Source organism: Apostichopus japonicus, chromosome 21, assembly GCF_037975245.1.
Source record: "Apostichopus japonicus isolate 1M-3 chromosome 21, ASM3797524v1, whole genome shotgun sequence".
Lineage (NCBI taxonomy): Eukaryota > Metazoa > Echinodermata > Holothuroidea > Aspidochirotida > Stichopodidae > Apostichopus > Apostichopus japonicus.
Window position 1 is genome coordinate 2,922,557 of NC_092581.1, and position 20,242 is coordinate 2,942,798.

Here is a 20,242-nt window from a genome sequence, read left to right on the forward strand (position 1 = left end):
TTTTTATACAAAACAACCATTTCGAATTCTTTTCTTTAGAGGCAGAAAGGCTCTGTGATGAGTATTATGGAGAGGGCTAATAGTGTTTTACCTCACTTCGCTCCCCCTGAACCCCTTCTGGGTCATCACCCACTTCCTCGATTGCGATCGGCGGGAGGGGACGGTAGGGGAGGTGGACAGTGCTAAAAACGGTGCCACGTTACCAAGGGTAAGCTAGGTGTGTAAGTGTATAGGTGTAGGGTTAAGTGTAGGGTCAGTGTCGTCTTTGTTATTAATCCAGTTTGGGGGTAAGTTTTTATTTTTTTGGCTGGAAAATTAAAAACGGCACCTTACAGAATCGAATAAACATGATATAAACATTCTGTAAAACATTGGTAGTTTAAAACTGACAAAAATGGCAATTTTATAGCGATGACAACCCTATACAATGTTTAGACGCGATTTAGGCCTATATAAAGCAAAACGCAAACTAGATGTATATATGAGGAGTTTTTCCTTTTCTCCAAATCAGGCAATTATCTCGCCTATATTACTAACGACGAACCAACTAAAGCCCATATCACTTCAATCTATATAGGGGCATACAACCGGTCGGAGGTGAGGTTGCATTTGGGATGAACTCTACTAGTTTCAGTGGAGTCGGTTTCTACGAAGACATTCTCCTGGCCTCCGAATCAGTCACGGGAGACAACATGACGTATCACGTGTTCAAATACGGGGAGAACGTCGTAAGCTTCAGTATCATCAACAGATCATCACATCATACTCCTGTATCCCAACACACAACACACCACACACAACACACATTGTTTTCTCTTCAAACGCCAAGTTGATCTCAGCACCCCGTAATCATAATCATAACATAAATTTGCTCGAAGGGGAGGGGAACACTGACCCCTTACCCCTCCGGTTCGGACTCGCTCCATCAGGACATGTGATGGCTAACGGATAATTTGACTCCTCTCAAATAACCAACAAGGACCCGCACCCTTGGTGCCTTGTATATGACCTATCAAGGGCGTAGGAACCGGGGAAAAATATGGAGGGGATGAAGTATCATTCCGCCCCCCCCCCCCCCCGCTTCGCAAGTCAGAAAACCCCTTTTTCATTTCCAAATGAAAAAAAAATCTCATTTGGAGCACCAAATTGCATCTAAGGCCAGGTGAAAATGCAAAATTATTTACAAAATGGAGTGGGTGTTGAAGTGTGCTATATTGCACCAAATTGAATCTGAGGCCACCTGGAAATACAAAAAAAATCCCCCTTAGACCCCTCCCCCAGGCCGGCCATCAGTCTTCAGCCCCCCAATCAAAAGTACCTTCCTACGCTACTGACCTATCAATCTGAAACTTCTTTCGGCACCCCAGGTGCTCTAACTATGACTTCTTTTAACAACGAAATACTGTTCTGACCAACACATTTTATCAGTTGTTATCCGATTATATACTGTAGCCTGTTGTCATTATAGTTATTTTCAATGCTTTTCTCTAAGTTGGTGCCAGGATCCTTTGGTGTGTATTGATGCAGATAACGATTAAATTTCTTTTGGCTTCTCCCTTCGCTAAACACTTTTATACAATAAATTCTCCGCATTATATATGTGCGTTCATTTTAGTCGTCTGGGTTATGGTGGACTGGCTCGACTCTACAATATCATTATACAAAAAAAAAAAAAAAAAAAAATCACGAGAAATCTGGTACATGGCATGTAGTGGACGTTAGTCACAGTCTTGCTAGAAATAAAACTCACTTCATTATTTCCGCATCTGAAAGGGTCTCCGGGTTTATTAAAACACTTCAAAAATGTAAACACTGTAAATTGTGGAGTTGGATTCGTTGACGATTTCCTCTTGTTATCCGAATCGGAAGATAACGGCCTGAATCACGTGATTCTTTATGGATTCTTTATGGGGAGGGAAGTTCCTATCACCACCTTGTGGTGACGGGGTAGTGTGCGTGCGTTTGCTTGTGTATAGGCTATATATATATATATACTTACCTCCATGGGTATTCCGTATCGCGCCAACTTATCATGTCACGGTATAATAATGTGCACTTCGTAATTAAATCCGTTTAATTACTAGAGTCAGTTTGGATTTTTTCCTACGCCTTCAAACCTGAATAATATGCCTTAAATTAAGTGCCATTCACCAGTGATATGGTCGAACGGATAGTTACAATAGCATCACCTACACAAAACCCTATAGCATCGTGGGAGGTCGTTTTATTATAGGCTCGCTAAAGTAATATTGGAATTTCAATTCCACTGTTTTTCATTCCCTGTTTGCACCTCCGAAAGGAGGGTCTATACCAAACAAATCCGAAATGTGCTCAAATTGTCAATTGAAGAGAAGTACAGGTGTCTTCAAAATTTGAGCTTTTCTATGTATGTGACTGAACTTTTGATCAATTTATATGAGTAAATAGAGTCTAAAGTAGCTAACCCTTTTATTTTATATTTTATTTTCCCTTTATTTCCTTTTGTTTGTATTATTTTAACTAAGGTTTCTGTGTGGTAAAGAGCGAAGCTTTTTTCTACTCTTTTGTATTAATTCGTTTAAATTCTTATTTATAAAAAAAAAAGCTGTATAATATATCTATAATATGCTTCTTTTTGATATGACAAGTCACACTTTCTATACTTGCTACAGGAAAAGAAGAACATTCTATAAACCGTCCTTATTCGGTGAAGATTATGTGTAAGTTTCCATACCATGACCGCTTCAAACTAATCTAAAACAGCAGAAAGTTATACACTACAAAGACCTTATATTTTCGCATCAGAGTCATCTCAAGACATTGATAATAAAAAAGGCTTTATAATTCTTTAAATCGCGTTCAATTCTCCCATATTTTACATCATCAGTAATTGATCTCAAATTTTTATATATTGACCCCCCCCCCAAGAAAAAAATATGATGATAACTGGAAACGCCCCCTCCCCCCCCAAAAAAAAAGTCAACCTCACTATCCCGAGACACGAAGAATGTAATATAAAATGTCCTTAAGACGGACGTACGTCTAGTTACATAAGTCCCAGGGTACGAATCAAATTATTTGATTTCGTAATAGCCACTGTGTTTAATTTTCTTTTTGTGAAATACTTTGGTATCTTCTCAATAACTTAATTCACTCATTGGTGTTTAGTCATGCATAAATACGCAATCAGCTATGATAGATCCCTCGGCTTATTTATCTACAGTAGTTTTTTCTTCTTTTATCTTCTTCTCTTTCTTCTTCTTCTTCTTCTTCACATTCTTTTACAACCTCTCTTGCGGCTCTTCTATTTTGGCAAGAGGGAGCGTTTTAAGATCAGCATTCCATTTAAGCTTCTTAGAAGTGAAAGGCATGAAAGGTTTTTTTCTTCTTAGTTTGAGGATAATGAAAAGTCACTATTAAGAGCCACACCTTTATAGGTCTAGACCGTTTCTACATAGGCGTAATGCAATCAGCTAGTCAGCAAATGTTTTATGCGGACTACCATAGCCACAAAGCCTACTGGTCAGCACAGCTCGTTCCATCTTTGCGTTGAGAGTGCGGTATCAAGCTCGTTCGGAAGTTTCTCTCGTCAATTTCTCTTCGGTGCAGGTTTGTCTCAAAATAAACCTCCCTTGACTGGGGATGAAGATGGCACTACAAACTATCTTATCAGTCGGTATTATCTTGTATTTAACATCATTTGGAGAGTGTATCTTTGGTAAGATTTAAATTTATATTTTCTTTTGCTATAAAACTTCCTTAGGACTGAATGGTTGTTTGCTTGTTTATTTCTTTGGTTCAGTTGTCATACATGTTTATGTTATATGAAAGAGGACAATAAAAGAAACAAACTGGTAAAAAAAAACTGTTCAAATATCTTTTTCGGATAAAGAGATATTCAAGTGTATAAAGTTTTATCAGATTGTGTAGAAACTGCTAAAATCTGACTAGCTGTGATGTCACATCCTCACATTCCTGAAAAGACTTTGTTTTTTTCTCTAAATATTTTGTGAGATTTCATGACTTTCAACCAAAAGATATGTCAGGAGATCTCGTATTTTTCAAAGGAAGTATTTGAGATTAAACACCTGAAGAATTTTGGATTATATTATTTTCAAATGTGTTAAAAAATGAAAATAATTTTGGAAGAAATATATTCACAAATGTTAAGGAAGTGAGGATGTGACGTCACACCCTCACAGTTAGTCTTTCTACACCAGTCGTTTTCAAAGAAATTTTGATATCTTCAAAGTGTCATATCTTCTTAACAGAGCATGCTATCATGGTAGATTCCTCACTGTTCTTTTCGTCTTTTTGTGCTCTTTCATACAAAATAGACATGTCAAACACCTGAAGCAATCCTTAAATAGTTTTAGAAATGTCAAAACTACTAGACGGTTATCTACAGGTTAGCCTCATTGAAGGTAGCAGCCACTCACAGCAGCCACTAAGAGAAAAGGACTGTAAGACATAACACACAGTACTACCACTGCGGTCGTGGGTGTGTTTGTTATAACTGACGCTGCGGTCGAGTGTGTTGTTCAATTAGCGCATAAATAAGAAAGGTATTTTTTCCCCTTCAAAATCGATTAATTTTAGTTATGGAGCCTATTGAGATGTCCAATTAGCACCACATTCAATAGAAAGGTTCTTCTTTCACGTGGTATATCTCTACTATCGGTAACAAAACCGATTTCTTGACCAAAAGAAGCCTTAAAGTTTTAACCCCGATACGGACCCCTCTCTAAACGCGCTGTTTATACGTAATGTGTAATGATCCCAAAAATTCGAAACTAGGGCAAATTACCGGCATTAGACGTTTCATTTTGCGCGAGTTTTCACACCTTTAAAGGGAGTAGCATGGCAAAAATGTAGGAACAAGGGATCGGAAGAAGCAACTGTGGGAGTATGTTTGTGATAGGCCTACCTTTTTTATTTCTTATGTTGAAATTCGATGTTTTGACTCCAAATTTCGACACAACATCCTGAAGGCAGAGCTACAAAATGTAAAATAGCAAATGTCTCGTCATGGCCTAAAAGTTGAAAATTCTTCAACAGTGTTTCAAAAGTTACACCCTCCACTTTACCAAATTTCTCGAAGTTTTAGGGCAATCTCCCCTTATGGGGACAACATACGTAATAAATCACACATGAGAGCCGATATGGAGCAATTTTGCGAAACTGTAGTATGAGGTTTGATCTTCGTTTCAAACCAGTCACTAGGTACGTAACCAGCCTATCATGTAAGCGCTAATGGAGCAGTTTTGCGAAACTGTAGGATTTAAAGAACATCCGTGGTCATGTCAATGTTCTTATGTTTCAAACCAGTCACAATATTTCCCACATTTTTTTTTAACAGAAGGAGGATACGGTGGTGTTATGTACATACTGGATGAAACTGAAAATGGTACCGTCGTAAACGCATTAAATTTGCCAGCAGGTGTACCCACAGACGTACCTGAGGGCCTTTTTCCAGACGACACTAGGGATATCGCTTATCGAGAGCTTACGAAGGAGTTCATATTCGTGACAGAAGACTGTGTTTTTGCCAATGACCCGATCACCGGGGAAAACAGAATGCTTTTAAGTATTGATGACATTTCGGGTACGATCATTACGGACCTTCAGATTATTATTATCTACTCTCATGTCACGTGTAATATTGAGCGACGGTAGTCCTTCTCCAAAGTGATGACGACATGGTGCTCATGGATTGTTTTCTTGATCGTTACTTTTACTCACAGAACGAGAGCGTTTATTTCGTCGTAGACGTTTAGTTGTATATATGTTTCTCCGTCTGTTTCTGGCGGTGTCCCCCGGGGGAATGGGGAGATCGGAGGGCGTAGGTGGGGGGGCGGCCGAGTGATAATTACTCACACAAAATAAACCACAAACAGACGAAAATCAAGTTCTCCGTCACAAGTTTTGTAGAATATAATAGATCCAGAATGGTAGCATTAATGGACGAAAATTAGTGAAGGGTGTGGGAGGAATTGAGGGCATGTTTAGTCTCGTAAGTCTCGTAAGCGTCACTTAGAGAATTTGTTACAGGCCCTCACGGTGGACTCTCTTATCAATAAAGGGTAGACAACGGACAAGGATATAGAAACCCCTAAGTTACATTAGTTTTGACTGCGGCGCGTGGCAAAACAGTCTCAAGCAACTCGTAACATTAAGTCTATGAACTTAACTACGAGCATGGAAATTTAAAGGGCTTAGAAACCTTTTTTGCTCCCTTGATATGTATATTGAGGGGGGGGGGGGGGGGGAGCTTCACGTGCCTAGTGTTTATTTTCTTTGCAACATTTTTTCTCTCACTTTTCTGCAACCAACAGAGGACTCTTCACAGAAAACTAATGAACTTAACGACACCACCCTTCTCGCAGTAGATCCAGAAGAGAGAGTTATAATGAAGGTCGACATTACAGATGGTGAAGCAGAAACGGAAACTTTTGGTCCCTGGCCTATTGACACTATATCGACGGTAGCATTTGATCCTCTAGAACAATTAGTGTATTTCTCCGATCCTATCGGAGGGTATACCCTCAAAGTGCCACTTACTGGAAGGAATTCTGAATATATAAGTTCTACTGATGGTAAATATCCCCATGATATTATTCTTAAAATACTTAAAACACTTAAAATACTTAAAACACTTAAAATACTTGAAATACTTAATATACTTAAAATACTTACTTAAAATCGAATTAGAGCCGCATTTTCTTGAAGTATTGTTGAAAGATCATTATACCAAGATGCTGTGCTGTATATAGTGGGCCTGATGTTTGTCTTGATTAAATTTCATACAGGTGCAACCGTCATGAGATTCAATCAGTTAGACCGAAGACTCTACATGACACACGAGACGGAGCGAGTCGTCAAAGTGATGGATTTGGATGGCACCGTAACCGTACTACTGGACAGACAATTAAAATCACCTCGTGCACTGGCGATCGCAGCACCACAACAGTAGGGACACATTCATATCCGTCAGTTTCTTACGTTGAACACAACGCTTTTATACATTCCCTCATCGTGCTATGGCGGGCCATCAGTCTCAAATCGTGGGAGATCGACTTATACCGATTTAAATCGACATATACCAATTTCGTTCGACTTATACCAGTTTCCAGCAGCTTAAATTGACTTCTACCGATTTAAATCGACATATACAGATTTATTTTACTTATCATCGATTTAAATTGGTATATGTCGATTTAAATCGATGATATGTCGAATTAAACTGGTATATATCGATTTAAATCGATGATATGTAGAATTAAAGTGGTATATGTCGATTTAAATCGGTAAAAGTCAATTTTAGCTGCTGGAAACTGGTATAAGTCGAAGGAAATTGGTATATGTCGATTTAATTCGGTGTAAGTCGATCTCCCACGATTTGAGACTGATGCCATAGCAGCAGTGCACATGAGGGTGTGCAATTTGGGAGTCGGAGGGTATATATATGGCACAACTTACTTTGAAGGGCAGTGGAACTTGTGACTTTGATTTTAAAGAAGCCAACCGGATTCGACCAAATGTGACAAAAAATTCAACGAGTTGAATATTCTTTGTTTCTTCAAGAAATACGGATACTTCAATAAAGATGCACATTCCACTTAATCGTTTTCTCAACAATAACAACAACAACAAAAATCATTCTTTCATTACAAGAAATTGAAACGGCACTTTTCATTCACAAGTAACTTGTAGAAAGGCGCACCTTTGACGGTTTCAGCATAACCAGGAGGCACTGTTCCACCCTTCCAGATGTGTCACGCAGCACTAGCCGCGATGTGTATATAGACTTGATGCAATGGATTAATATGTGTGTGTTAAGCATATATGTGATCTGATATACTACAAAAAAAAAATAGTATAAAAATAGTATAAAAGAAAAAAGAAATGGGGAAATTTGAAACTCAGGAACCATACTCCTGGTGTAGGTGTGTTTCCCGGGGCGGGGGGGGGGGGGGTTGGGAGTAAGGGTGGTTGTAGAATTTAAAAAGGATTGCTCGTTTTCAGATGACATTTCTAAATTCTATTTGCGCGAACTCGAACATTGGATTCCCTTTCCTTTCTTAAATTAACAGAGCTGGACTAGTGTCATATTGCTCCTATAGTAACACAGTTGTATTCGATTGTTTGCTTGTGTTATCCATAATTCCCTATTTAAAACTGTAAATTTCGTGCTTGTATTTGCCCTCCATACAGGTATATCTTCTTCTCGGAAGTTGGTCGTCCAAGCATCGAACGCATATCATTGGATGGTAGTAACAGACTCAGACTTCTAAGGAGACCTGTGGTTGGGAAAGTATACGGTCTTCATAACAACGAAGCAGGTAAGACTAAAATGGACCACTGAAGAACATATACATTTAAAAGTTTGGTGGATGCGGGGGATGGGGGGGGGGGGTGTTATGTATGGGAATTCGTACAGTATGCTTGTTGTCAATGGCGTCCATTGTACGTGCCGTAATGTGGATAACATCCATATTATCGAGATGGACACAGTTTAATCATATACCAACTAAATATAAATATGTTACGTTTGTAGTTTGGTGGTACGATACGTACCTATAACTGCTTCGGGGGGGGGGGGGTGGGGGTATAGGGGAATTTTAGTGGCGTAACAGTTGATAGCGTAATAAATGCTGGCAATTTTTGACGGTGGAGAATTTTTAATTCTGTAAATCTGCCAACAGAAGAGTGTGCGATGACAGTACGGCATATGATAATTTTATTTTAAATTTAACTCCACTTTTCACAAAGGACAATAATTTTACTTAAAAAAAACAAACGATTTCAAATGTATCATATGTCATATGTCAAGCCAACCAAGAAGACTTATTAATAAAACTTTTGAAGAACATTTGAGGTGATGACGTCACAGACCACTGACTTTATTGTTTAACTCCTTGGAAGAATCAATGTTTTTTTTTGTGGGAGTTGGTAAAAAGATATTGAGGTGGGGTTTGCAACTTATGTCAAACCAACCAAGAAGACTTATTTATAAAACTTTTGAGGAACATTTGAGGTGATGAATTTTTTTGCATTTCCAGGTGGCCTCAGATGCAATTTGGTGCAAAATAGCACACTTCAACCCACCCACTCCATTTTGTATATAATTTTGCATTTCACTTGGCCTTAGATGCAATTTGGTGCTCCAAATGAGATTTTTTTCTCATTTGGAAATGAAAAAGGGGTTTTCGGACTTGCGAAGCGGGTGGCGGAATGATACTTCCGCCCCTCCATATTTTTCACTGGGGAGGGGGGGGGCTGGCGCCCCAGCCCCCCGGTTCCTATGCCCTTGCTTATTAAAAAAAACTTTTGAGGAACATTTGAGGTGATGACATCACAGACCACTGACTTCGTTGTTTAACTCCTTGGAAGAATCAATGTTTTTTGGGGGGAGTTGGTAAAAAGATATTGAGATGGGGTTTGCAACTTATGTCAAACCAACCAAGAAGACTTATTAATAAAACTTTTGAGGAACATTTGAGGTGATGACATCACAGACCACTGACTTTATTGTTTAACTCCTTGGAAGAATCAATGTTTTTTGGGGGGGGGGGGGGGAGTTGGTGAAAAGATATTGAGATGGGGTTTGCAACTTATGTCAAACCAACCAAGAAGACTTATTAATAAAACTTTTGAGGAACATTTGAGGTGATGACATCACAGACCACTGACTTTATTGTTTAACTCCTTGGAAGAATCAATGTTTTTTGGGGGGAGTTGGTAAAAAGATATTGAGATGGGGTTTGCAACTTATGTCAAACCAACCAAGAAGACTTATTAATAAAACTTTTGAGGAACATTTGAGGTGATGACATCACAGACCACTGACTTTATTGTTTAACTCCTTGGAAGAATCAATGTTTTTTGGGGGGGAGTTGGTGAAAAGATATTGAGATGGGGTTTGCAACTAACACAGTGGAGAATGATTTTATTTTGAAATCTAACAAAAATATTTTAACCATTTTATTATAAAGTTGATTATGAGCAATTTTGTTTCGATTTTTCTGCTTGTTTTTTTTTGTATTACAGAGGGTTTGATTTACGCCGCTGAGCTAGACGGATGGATTTTAAGATTCGATTACAATGGCGGAGCTTTTGAAGTCTTTGTTGAAAGCGAGAACCTTGGCGCCGATTTAGAACTTAACTCGATCTTTGTTGATGATAGTAAAATTTTCGTTACGGCAAATGGGATGGGGCTTGGCTTTAAGGAAAGGACGTCTGCTCAATTATTACAATTCTTGAGCAACACCGAATTAATGAATGCAACGGATATATTGTACTATTCAGCCACACCAAGTGAGTACTCCATCCGAACCCCTACATCTCTCTCCACCTCCACCCGCCTCTGTCTCCACCTCTCTCTCTCTCTCTCTCGGCCACTCCCCCACACTCATCTCCAACCATGTGTGCTGTATATATCAGGATGTGTTGGTAATCTCCCCGTCGGCTCTCTGTATTTCTTGATTTATTTTTTTATTTTTTAACATTTTCATTTTGTTTGAAGAAAGGAGTTGCATCATATTCAAATCAAACTCTTTTGATATACATAGTTTCATTTTGTAATGTGTGACTTTGTGCAACTTTATCGTGTATATACACTATACGATTTTGACGAACTAGACAGAATTGGCTTTGAGATTATATAGCGGCTGGGTGCTACATTGATTGTGACAAATACAATGCTACAGAAAGCCTCTAGATTTGTTAACCCTCTGAAGCATTATCCCGTACCTGTCCCGTACTATCCATGCACTTGGCTGAGATTAACAGGTAAGTTTAAAGAGATTGAGTGGTTTGGTAAAGATATATATATATATATATATATATATATATATATATATATATATATATATATATATATATATATATTTATATATTTATATCACTCATCAGGGGACGTCGACGTCAACCTCTCACGCCTCCACAACAATCTACGCCGGCGGGATCGTTGACGATGATTTCAAATAAGAATAATGATGATTGGGGTCTGCCATGGGTTCTTTTTGAGGCGATCAGTTCCATATAGAGGTCCTATACCACCCCCTACACCAGTAGAGAAAAAAAAATAGATTGAAACGTCAATATGATGCATTCTGGGGCATATGTATAGACTCAAAGTTAAGGGATGTAATGTATTAGAATTAACAATGTCTAAAACGCAACTTATGCCGAACAAGCATTAATACACAGAGGAAATGATTTTTTTTTTTAAACAGCACAAGTTGCTCACGAAAACGAATTTTACGGAGTAGCAGTGGACAACGCTCATGACAAGATCTTCGTTCAATACCTTGATAACGAGACCACATGGAACGTATTTGAACTTCTTGATGATGGAGACAACGTATCCATAAGCATATCTGGGTCGGTCCCTTATGGTACAGATCGAGCACGCATTCAATTGATACCACAGAGACGGTGAGCCTTTGATTCAGATATATAATAGATCACATCTCTTAAAAGCATATGTATGTATATAATAAGTAGTATGTTTCCACATAATAGATATATATATACATATGTAGATATGTATATATATATATATATATATATATATGTAGATATATATATATGTAGATATGTAGATATATAGATATAGGCTATATATATATATGTAGATATATAGATATATATATATACATATATATGTAGATATATAGATATGTAGATCTATTTATAGAGATATAGAGATAGAGATATGTATATATATATATATATATATAGATATAGATATGGATATAGATACAGATATAGATATAGATATAGATATATATATATATAGATATATATATATAGATATATATAGATATATATATAAATATATATAGATAGATTTATATATATATATAGATTTATATTTCGATATATATAGATACCGTAGTATATTAAGTTCAGTGATACCAGTATAGGGCTCAATACAACTAATGCAGAGCTATATATATAGATATAGATATATATGTTTATATATATATAGATATATATTTATGTATAAACACGTTATTCTATCGCGTTGCAACTCAGAGTTTCACGCACACATTGAATTCTTTCTACTGGGACGATCATCAGACCTGATAATCGCCACAGTAAATAGAACCCAATGTGTGAGTTGCAACGCGATGGTAAGCGTGTTTATATACACACACACATATATATATATATACATATGTATGTATATGTGTGTATGTATATATATAAATATATATATATATGTATGTATATGTATGTATGTGTGTACATGTATGTATATGTATATAACAATATATCTATATATATATATATATATATATATATATATATTATTTTTCTTACCAATTTTCGTATTTGGTTGTCTCCTTTCCAGCGTGATCTCTCTTGGTGGACAAAATGGAATTTATGTTGGGAATTACTCGAACTTAAATTTCTCAGAATGTTGTGGACCAGCTTCAGATATACTGACACAAGCCACCCATGAAATAAGTATGTTGCTAGAGTACTATACGGTTAAAGAAATGATAAAACTAACTACGAGAAGAGAGAGAGAGTTATTGAAAGTGTGGAATACAGGCCCATATATATTACTGTAATACATGTGTCAGTGTGTGTGTATGTGTGTGTAGATAAAGATGTAGATGATGAATATACAAATTATTATATCTCATTAAAATTAAATCAATATGGGTAAATGTTAACATGAGATAACGTAACCAAGCTGCACGATATTGGTATTTTTAAAGCAGAACCGAAAATGGGCAGAGGCCTATGGTGTTCAGATATTTTAGGAGTCGTCGGGGAAGGGGTGGGGGGGGAGGGGGAGGGGGAGGTACAACTTGGTCCAGGTAACTAAACGGTGTCACCCTTAAGTAATGTTACAGATAGTTTCAGATGTACGGAGTTTTTTTTCATTGCAGATGTTATCAGATGTATACGGAGTTTTTTATTGCAAAAATTCCGTTAAATTCTCCCAAAAAGAAGCGTTTGTTTTGTTTTCTCCTTGTTTCTATGGTTACCTGTCAAATGGACAGACAATGTAAAATAACGAAAGTAAAAAAATTTAAAAATTTAAATAAATACCATCGTATAGGATGATTATTCTCCTGCGCTGTCTATAATAATCAAAATTGTGGACCGTGAATCTTATTATGCGGAAGCGTTTATTTAGTTAAAAAAAACGATGCTAAGACAAAGGAGTTTTCTTCTTTTCTACCCAGGACCCCTCGGGGTTTGGATTGCCGTCAACGAGTCGAGCACTCTAGGCTACACCGTAATTGATGGAACAGATTTGGACGAAGGTGAAGTGACATTAGATCTAGACGATACTACATTGGGTGGAGTCGGATTCTACGGGGATTTCCTCCTGCTGTCCGTACCAGGAGGAAACGGAACCAACCACACGATCCATTACGGGACATTGTCCGACGACTTAAACTTTACATATGTCGGGAAACTGTCACCTGACGAATTTGGATGGGTCGGGAGAGGCACGCCATTGCGGTACTTGCTAGTAGGTAATTACACCACTCTTATGTATCATCCTTCGAATGAACTTGTATAGGCAAAGGCCTACAGGGGGGTCGGAGAGGGTACCGAAGTGATTTGTAAGTCAGATATGAAGACAGGTAACAGAGGAGTAAAAGTAAAATGTAATTGTGTGTTACCCATACCACCACAACCAGTTTTTTTGAAATGGATACACACATTGAATGCGGGTTTTTTGTATGGCCATCAAGGCCTATATAAATAAACGCATATCGGCACATGGGGTATGGGGTAGGACCCACTTGGGGTCCTCCGTTGTACCAGCCCACCCTGAACCACGAATAATCAACCCAGTGCTAAGATGTTACCAATAAAGGTGGATGACTCGTGGATATTTTTTTGGAGACGAAAGTAACTTACTCCTTACTCAGATAACTTATGGCGGTTTGTTCAATGCGCTAAAGCTATAGTTCCCAAGGATTTGACTAGGCTGGAATACAAGAACTTCAACTCCCCCCCCCCCCCCCATCCCCTCCCCATTTCTATACTCATCCATACACACATCGGAGATTCTAAACAATTTCATGTTACATACTTTGTTATGGTGAATTTTACGGGAACCAATCGAAGGATCCTCAAAGAAATATAGTTATGATTATTCATATATAATGTTTTTGTACATCTTCGCTCACATTTACCCAAAGAAAATGTTCTGGCTTGGGAAGGATACAAAGTTTTGCGAACAAAACTGAAAATGTTCTTCTTTCCGTGACAAATATGCCCTTACATTGATGTTAAGCCGTGATCATGGGATGCATCGCGTAACCTCAAGTAGGAACTGATATCAATAAATTTATGAAACATTTATTTATTAATTTATATATTTATTACACAGACAGTTATTGCCCATATTCAGCACCTTCAGCAACGGTGTTAGTATCACCAGCTACCGTCCTGTTGAGCGATTATAATTCGCATTACTATAAGAGAAATTCGAACTTTGGAAAACCTGCTCCGTTTAAACGGTTCCTTGAAACCGGACAGCCAGATCAGATGCCATCGTATAGCAGCTCAGACGATGGTACAATATCATTTAATCCCGTCAAAAGAAAAAACCGGAAATTTATCACTGGTGTCTTTGCCCACAACTTCACCAGCGACGACGAGAGCACACTGTATGGTACTATCATTGTTCCTGTACAGTATGCCGGAAGTAAGTCACTTTAAGGGCGAGGATGATTGATGTATTTGTCAGTCATAATACTGTAACAAAACGAATTTCCACTTGTTTTTGCACTAAGCGTCGGATATTTTCATGTCAAAAAAAAAAAAACCCCGGTAATTTCAGATATTTTAAAGACTTGAAGAGAAATAAGCCGCACCCAAGGTGTGTATGCAAAATTCTTTCTTACTCATTTTACCCTATATCCACTGTTTTTTATTTATTATTTCTTTTTTAAGTCCGTTCTTTCATTGATAACGTATGCTTTAACGAGAAATACGAACTGCTAAAAGAAAATGGGGTTATTATCCGAATTTTATGTATATAGATATATGTGTAAACGCCAATGTAATGTCCTTTCTAAACAGAACAAAGAAACATAATCATATATGCATGCACATTGTACATAATTATGTATAACCAGAGTTAATCATTCGCCTTCCTAAGATGTATTTACATACTAACGTGCGAATGCATACGAAATTTATAACGCTAGGCGTTTTACGTATACAACAAACTTTCTTTGTTATTTGTACCCAAAGAGTTTGCATTTTCGAAACCAACTTTGACTGTGTATCCTGGTGATGATGTTCCGTTGTCTATTCCTAAATCGAGATCAGGGAACATTGTTTGGTATAGTCACATCAGCGGCGGCTATATCAATATGTGGCGAAATACAAAATCCGTTGTCATTAGCAGCGTGACTTCTGCAGACGCGGGCGTGTATGAGGTCTTTTTCCTTAATCGTCGAAAAAGAAAGCAGCAGGGTTTCGTTCGAATTATAGTTCAAGGTAATATAATCTATATATGCATGCAATAATAAGACATTTTATTAAAAACTTTTAACTGGCTGGATATTCAATTCTTTAAGGTCACACGCAGTAGCTGATGGTCTGAAATAATCATTATGTCAAAATGTCCTTAAAATTTAAAGGCTTTATTTTCCTTCAGCTATGCTATCATTAACATGTTCGGAGGAGAAAGAGGTTGGGTGGTTTGGCCCGATCTTCGAACAGCAGTGGGACACGTTACTTTGTTTGAGACGGAAAACCGCAAAAAATAGAGTCAAAACGATACGGCCAAAATTAACTCTCTGTGCATTCCGTAACACAAATTCCAGAATTTTTCAACACTCAATACTACTTTCGTCATTCCTGACTTGAGAAATTATTACAGGCACAGATGCTTGAAAAATAAGAACATGTGGCGGATCAGAAGCTACATGAATATTTTAAGTAATATTTTGCAAACTGAACTTTTTGATTTGTCCTTAAAATTTGATAATATTTTGAACTTTTCTAAACATTTCTTATACTTTCCAAAAATACAATTTATTTGTCTTCAAGAAAACGTATAATCTTTGTTTAATAACGTTTTCTTGCTCATCTTTTCATCATAATGTCAAATGAATCAATAATTTTATTTGAATTATTCACAAATGCTACTTTTGAAGGTTATCAAAAATTTTGAGTATACGATTATATATTAGAAATAAAATTAACATATCCTCACCACACCCTATAGATTATTCAATATTTCTTTAAAATTTTTAGAATGTCCAAGGGGTTACATCAATCCTCCTCATTGCAACGTCACTTCCTCTCGAGAATGTTTGAATGGTGGAATCCTGGACCAGCTTAACGACGAATGTATTTGTGCTCCTGGCTTTGTCGGTTGTGATTGTGAAAATTGTAAGTAAAGCACATCATGTATATTCATGTCGTATTTCATCATAAATTGGTCGGTCGGATGAAATGTTTCATTTCAGAAGGCGGTGATTGTGTCACTGTTTATCTTTCTGGCATTACCGTGATCGGTTATGAAAAGTCTGAGCTATACCAAGCAACATGTATTATGAATATTCATGTCGTATTATATCATAAATTGGTCGGTCGGTCGAACCGAAAGTTCCATTTCAGAAGAGGGATCGATGATTTTGAGTATTTCAGTCATGACCTGGATTGGTTATGAGAAATTGTGAGCTATGCCAAGCAAAATATTTTATTCCAGTTGAAATTTGTCACTCAGGTATATTGATGTAAAAGGCGCAAGCCTTAATAAGCCTCACCAAGGAGTATTATTATTATTATTATATAAGTATTTTATTCTTATAGTACGCGGTCTGAATCTTGTTCACGCCAACTCTCACTACTTGTTGATTCGCGGATGACAATCAAATGGTTTTTCTTGCCTTTTCTAATCTAGTTCTTACTCCTGGATTCTATGGACAGGAGGGCACATCGTATTGTGTCGACATGGATTGCCAGGGCGCTCTTATATGTCAGTTCGATCCTTACGGTTGCTCATGCGCAGCAGGGTTTAAAGGTCGAGGATGCTCGGACGGTAAGTGCACTTTTATAGATATTGTGCAAGTGATGTTCAAAATGATGGTCAAAGGTACTGTAGCTGTTTTCTTGTATGCACATCTACCTGTATATGATACCAATCATTCATCCTGCAGATGAAAATAAATTTATTTAATATTTTGCGATATAGTGCATAACAACTCGCCTGGTGCACGGTCCCTCGAAAGTGCAGTACATTGGGCAGACAGCGACCATGCACTTCATATGTATAACATTTCAAGGCTAAAATGAAAGACAAATACCTTAAAGGAATGGTAAACCTCAGTGGAGGAAACATGTGCCATGGTGACAAAACAAACCGCCCAATGGGGAGGAGGGACAAACATGTGATATCGGACTTGCTTCTTGAAAACCTCCAAAAAGATTAGTCACGGGTCTCCGGCTTTAAACGCACGGTATAGACCGTTGATTAACCCCTAATTCTGAACTTCTAAGCTATCGTTCTATATAGATTAACTAAATAGACGTAATTATACAGTATAGTAGTGAGTACTTCGTGAATTAGTCTCATGATAAAAACTTGTCGCCCATGCAGATAATTTGTAGGGGTTCTCTTTATCGCCATACCTACACATCTCCCTAACATAATATGTGTTCATTGAGCGTTGTGGTCAATTATTGGTTAACTACGACGGAGTTGCAATCTTAAGGATGATCAGTTTGGAATCCAACGTTATAACGATCTAGCCAGACCGTATATGTTGTACATTGTCTCATATATATATATATATATATATATATATATATATATATATATATATATATATATATATATATATATATATATATATATATATATATATATATATATATATATATATATATATATATATATATATATATATATATATATCCAACTCATTACGATTTTCATTTATATATATATATATATATATATATATATATATATATATATATATATATAAATAAATATATATATATATATATATATATATATATATATAAATGACTGACCTGATATATATAAATATATAAATGACTGACCTGGGAGGTAACTTGTATATTTAGTTGCATGTATACGTGCCGGAATGTGGTTTTATCGTGTTGGCATGCGAGCACCATGTTTCAAGTTACACACTTGTGTGTGGGGATGTCATAACAAGTTAGAATTGAGCTCGGTTTAACTGTTCATCAGTTTGCAATCTTCGACGAAGACTATAATGTTTCGAAGGGAAACAAGTCAGTAAGACATTTGAATCGATTCTTATTTTGTCAAGCACTCCCACAAAAAAAAATAACATAAAATAAAAGACGGTACTTTATATATCTTAGCCTTTATAAACACTACAATGACTTGAAACCAGTTATTAATCCGTTTCCCTCTTTTCTTCCCGCCCCCTGTTCCCCTTCCCATCACCGCAACATCCTAATTCTACCCCCTATCTTGAGCAGCGTGTCCTACGGGGAGTTACGGAGCGGACTGCGTCAGTACCTGCCACTGCATGGATAATACCCAATGTGACAGATTTACGGGACAGTGTGGTGAGAGTGGCTGCGAACCTGGTTGGACAGGACCTAATTGTCAGTTGTCAGTGTAGGCTGTCCCCGGCCATTTTCTATAACAACTCCCTGGTCTATCTGAGACAACTAGAAGAGTGTTCAATGTGACATGGGAAGGAGGTCATCAGGGGTCACAAGACGTCCCCCTTATCTGAAGAATGTTTTCCGTGTGCTTATTTTAAGCTTTTACACATTTTAATGTTTGTTAACATATGTATTTATAGCGAAAGTCAGTTAATAATCCTAACAATCTTTTTTTTAGTGAGATAACATTCTTCTTCACTAGTTGTGAAGAAGATTTATAATAACTAAATATTTAATTTTTAAGTCTTAGCTAATTTACTGATTTTTTTTTTATAAATCTCAATGCGTCTACGTTTGTATTATAGATATTGCAAATACTTGTTTGGCTTCTGTCGCCAGATCTCTTGAGTAACTCTTTTAAAAGTTTCCAAGTTCTGAATAACATGTTGAAACGTTGACAAACGTGGCTTCTTACTTTTGTAGCATATTATCATTCTGTAGAGTACTAGTTGTTAAATAAAGGACACCGTTCAAGGCATTGCTTTACAGTTCAAGACAGTACGGTGTACTCGTTTAATTTATAACTTCGACGCTATCTTTACTGACTGACTATAAAACGCCAAGTGTGTATTACATGTTTAGGACTATGGAACGCCAAGTGTATAATACATGTTTATTACGACATTACACATTCCAGAGGCAACATTATGAGACCTTGTCCGGCCTTGATTTTGATGTATGAAACATCTAAGGTTATCCGTCTCATCTCATCTAAGGTGACATCTCAAAGTCAATCAAAGTCTTGCAGTCACCACCTTAAGTATTGATACGTTTTAAACATTTTTTTATATCGAATATGTTTTAATATTTAATGCTACATTACTCTCATTATTGATAACAACAAACGAATTCAGCACTCGGAATTTGTTTTCATGAAGACATGGTTCAACTGATCGCATTTACGCTTGCAACAATATTTAGGTTACAATATTATTTATAGACCCTCAAAAGTAATCTGGATATTTACAAGTTACTTTTAATCCGTTTTATTGTCTAGGTCCTTAAGAATCAATATATTTTTGCACTCAATTTCCTTTTTTGGTGAGTAGTAATCTTTCGTTTGCTTTCATTTTAGGACAGCTATCGTATGCGCCGAGTGGAGAAGGTGGGGGTGGTGTGTGTGTGTGTGCGGGGGGGGGTGGGTGGGTTGAAAGAAAGAATGCATGTATGTACTTCTATATAGCTATACTTTCTTAAGGACCTGGTTCATGACAATGTCCCTCACCAGTATTGGAAATGTTTGCCTAGAACATAGTAAATTCTCTCCAGTACACAATATTAAGATTATTCCATTTCCCCATGGTCCCCCGCCCACGGGATATCATCCGTGGAGCACCCCCACCCACTGACACAAAGAATATTACAAACTAATCTAGTGTAGATCTGGTAACTATAAATTTATTAACATGTTTAATACGGTACAACCTAAAACAGTCTATAATTCCTCGACGTACGGTTTCAAAAGTTGCAAATAATAGCACTCGGCCTCCGGGGAGACATACCATCTTATCACCCCCTTCCCCACACACCTAGTACAACATTAAACATCCTTTAGTCGTTGACAACAAGTTAGAGGCCGCATTTGAGGCCCATG

The 20,242-nt window shown here is 37.1% G+C and overlaps 1 protein-coding gene across 1 annotated transcript; it reads left to right on the top strand.

Annotated features, from left to right (window-relative positions):
• Positions 1-3,355: 3,355 nt before the first annotated feature.
• Positions 3,356-19,677, top strand: LOC139963015 (uncharacterized). Its single transcript, XM_071963470.1, has 14 exons — positions 3,356-3,697; positions 5,339-5,584; positions 6,315-6,575; positions 6,789-6,948; positions 8,194-8,321; positions 10,030-10,296; positions 11,217-11,418; positions 12,341-12,456; positions 13,188-13,484; positions 14,351-14,668; positions 15,220-15,468; positions 16,231-16,368; positions 16,883-17,020; positions 18,457-19,677. Exons 1-14 carry the CDS (start codon positions 3,622-3,624, stop codon positions 18,600-18,602), a joined length of 2,742 nt encoding a protein of 913 aa, XP_071819571.1. The 5' UTR covers positions 3,356-3,621; the 3' UTR covers positions 18,603-19,677.
• The last annotated feature ends 565 nt before the right edge of the window (positions 19,678-20,242 follow it).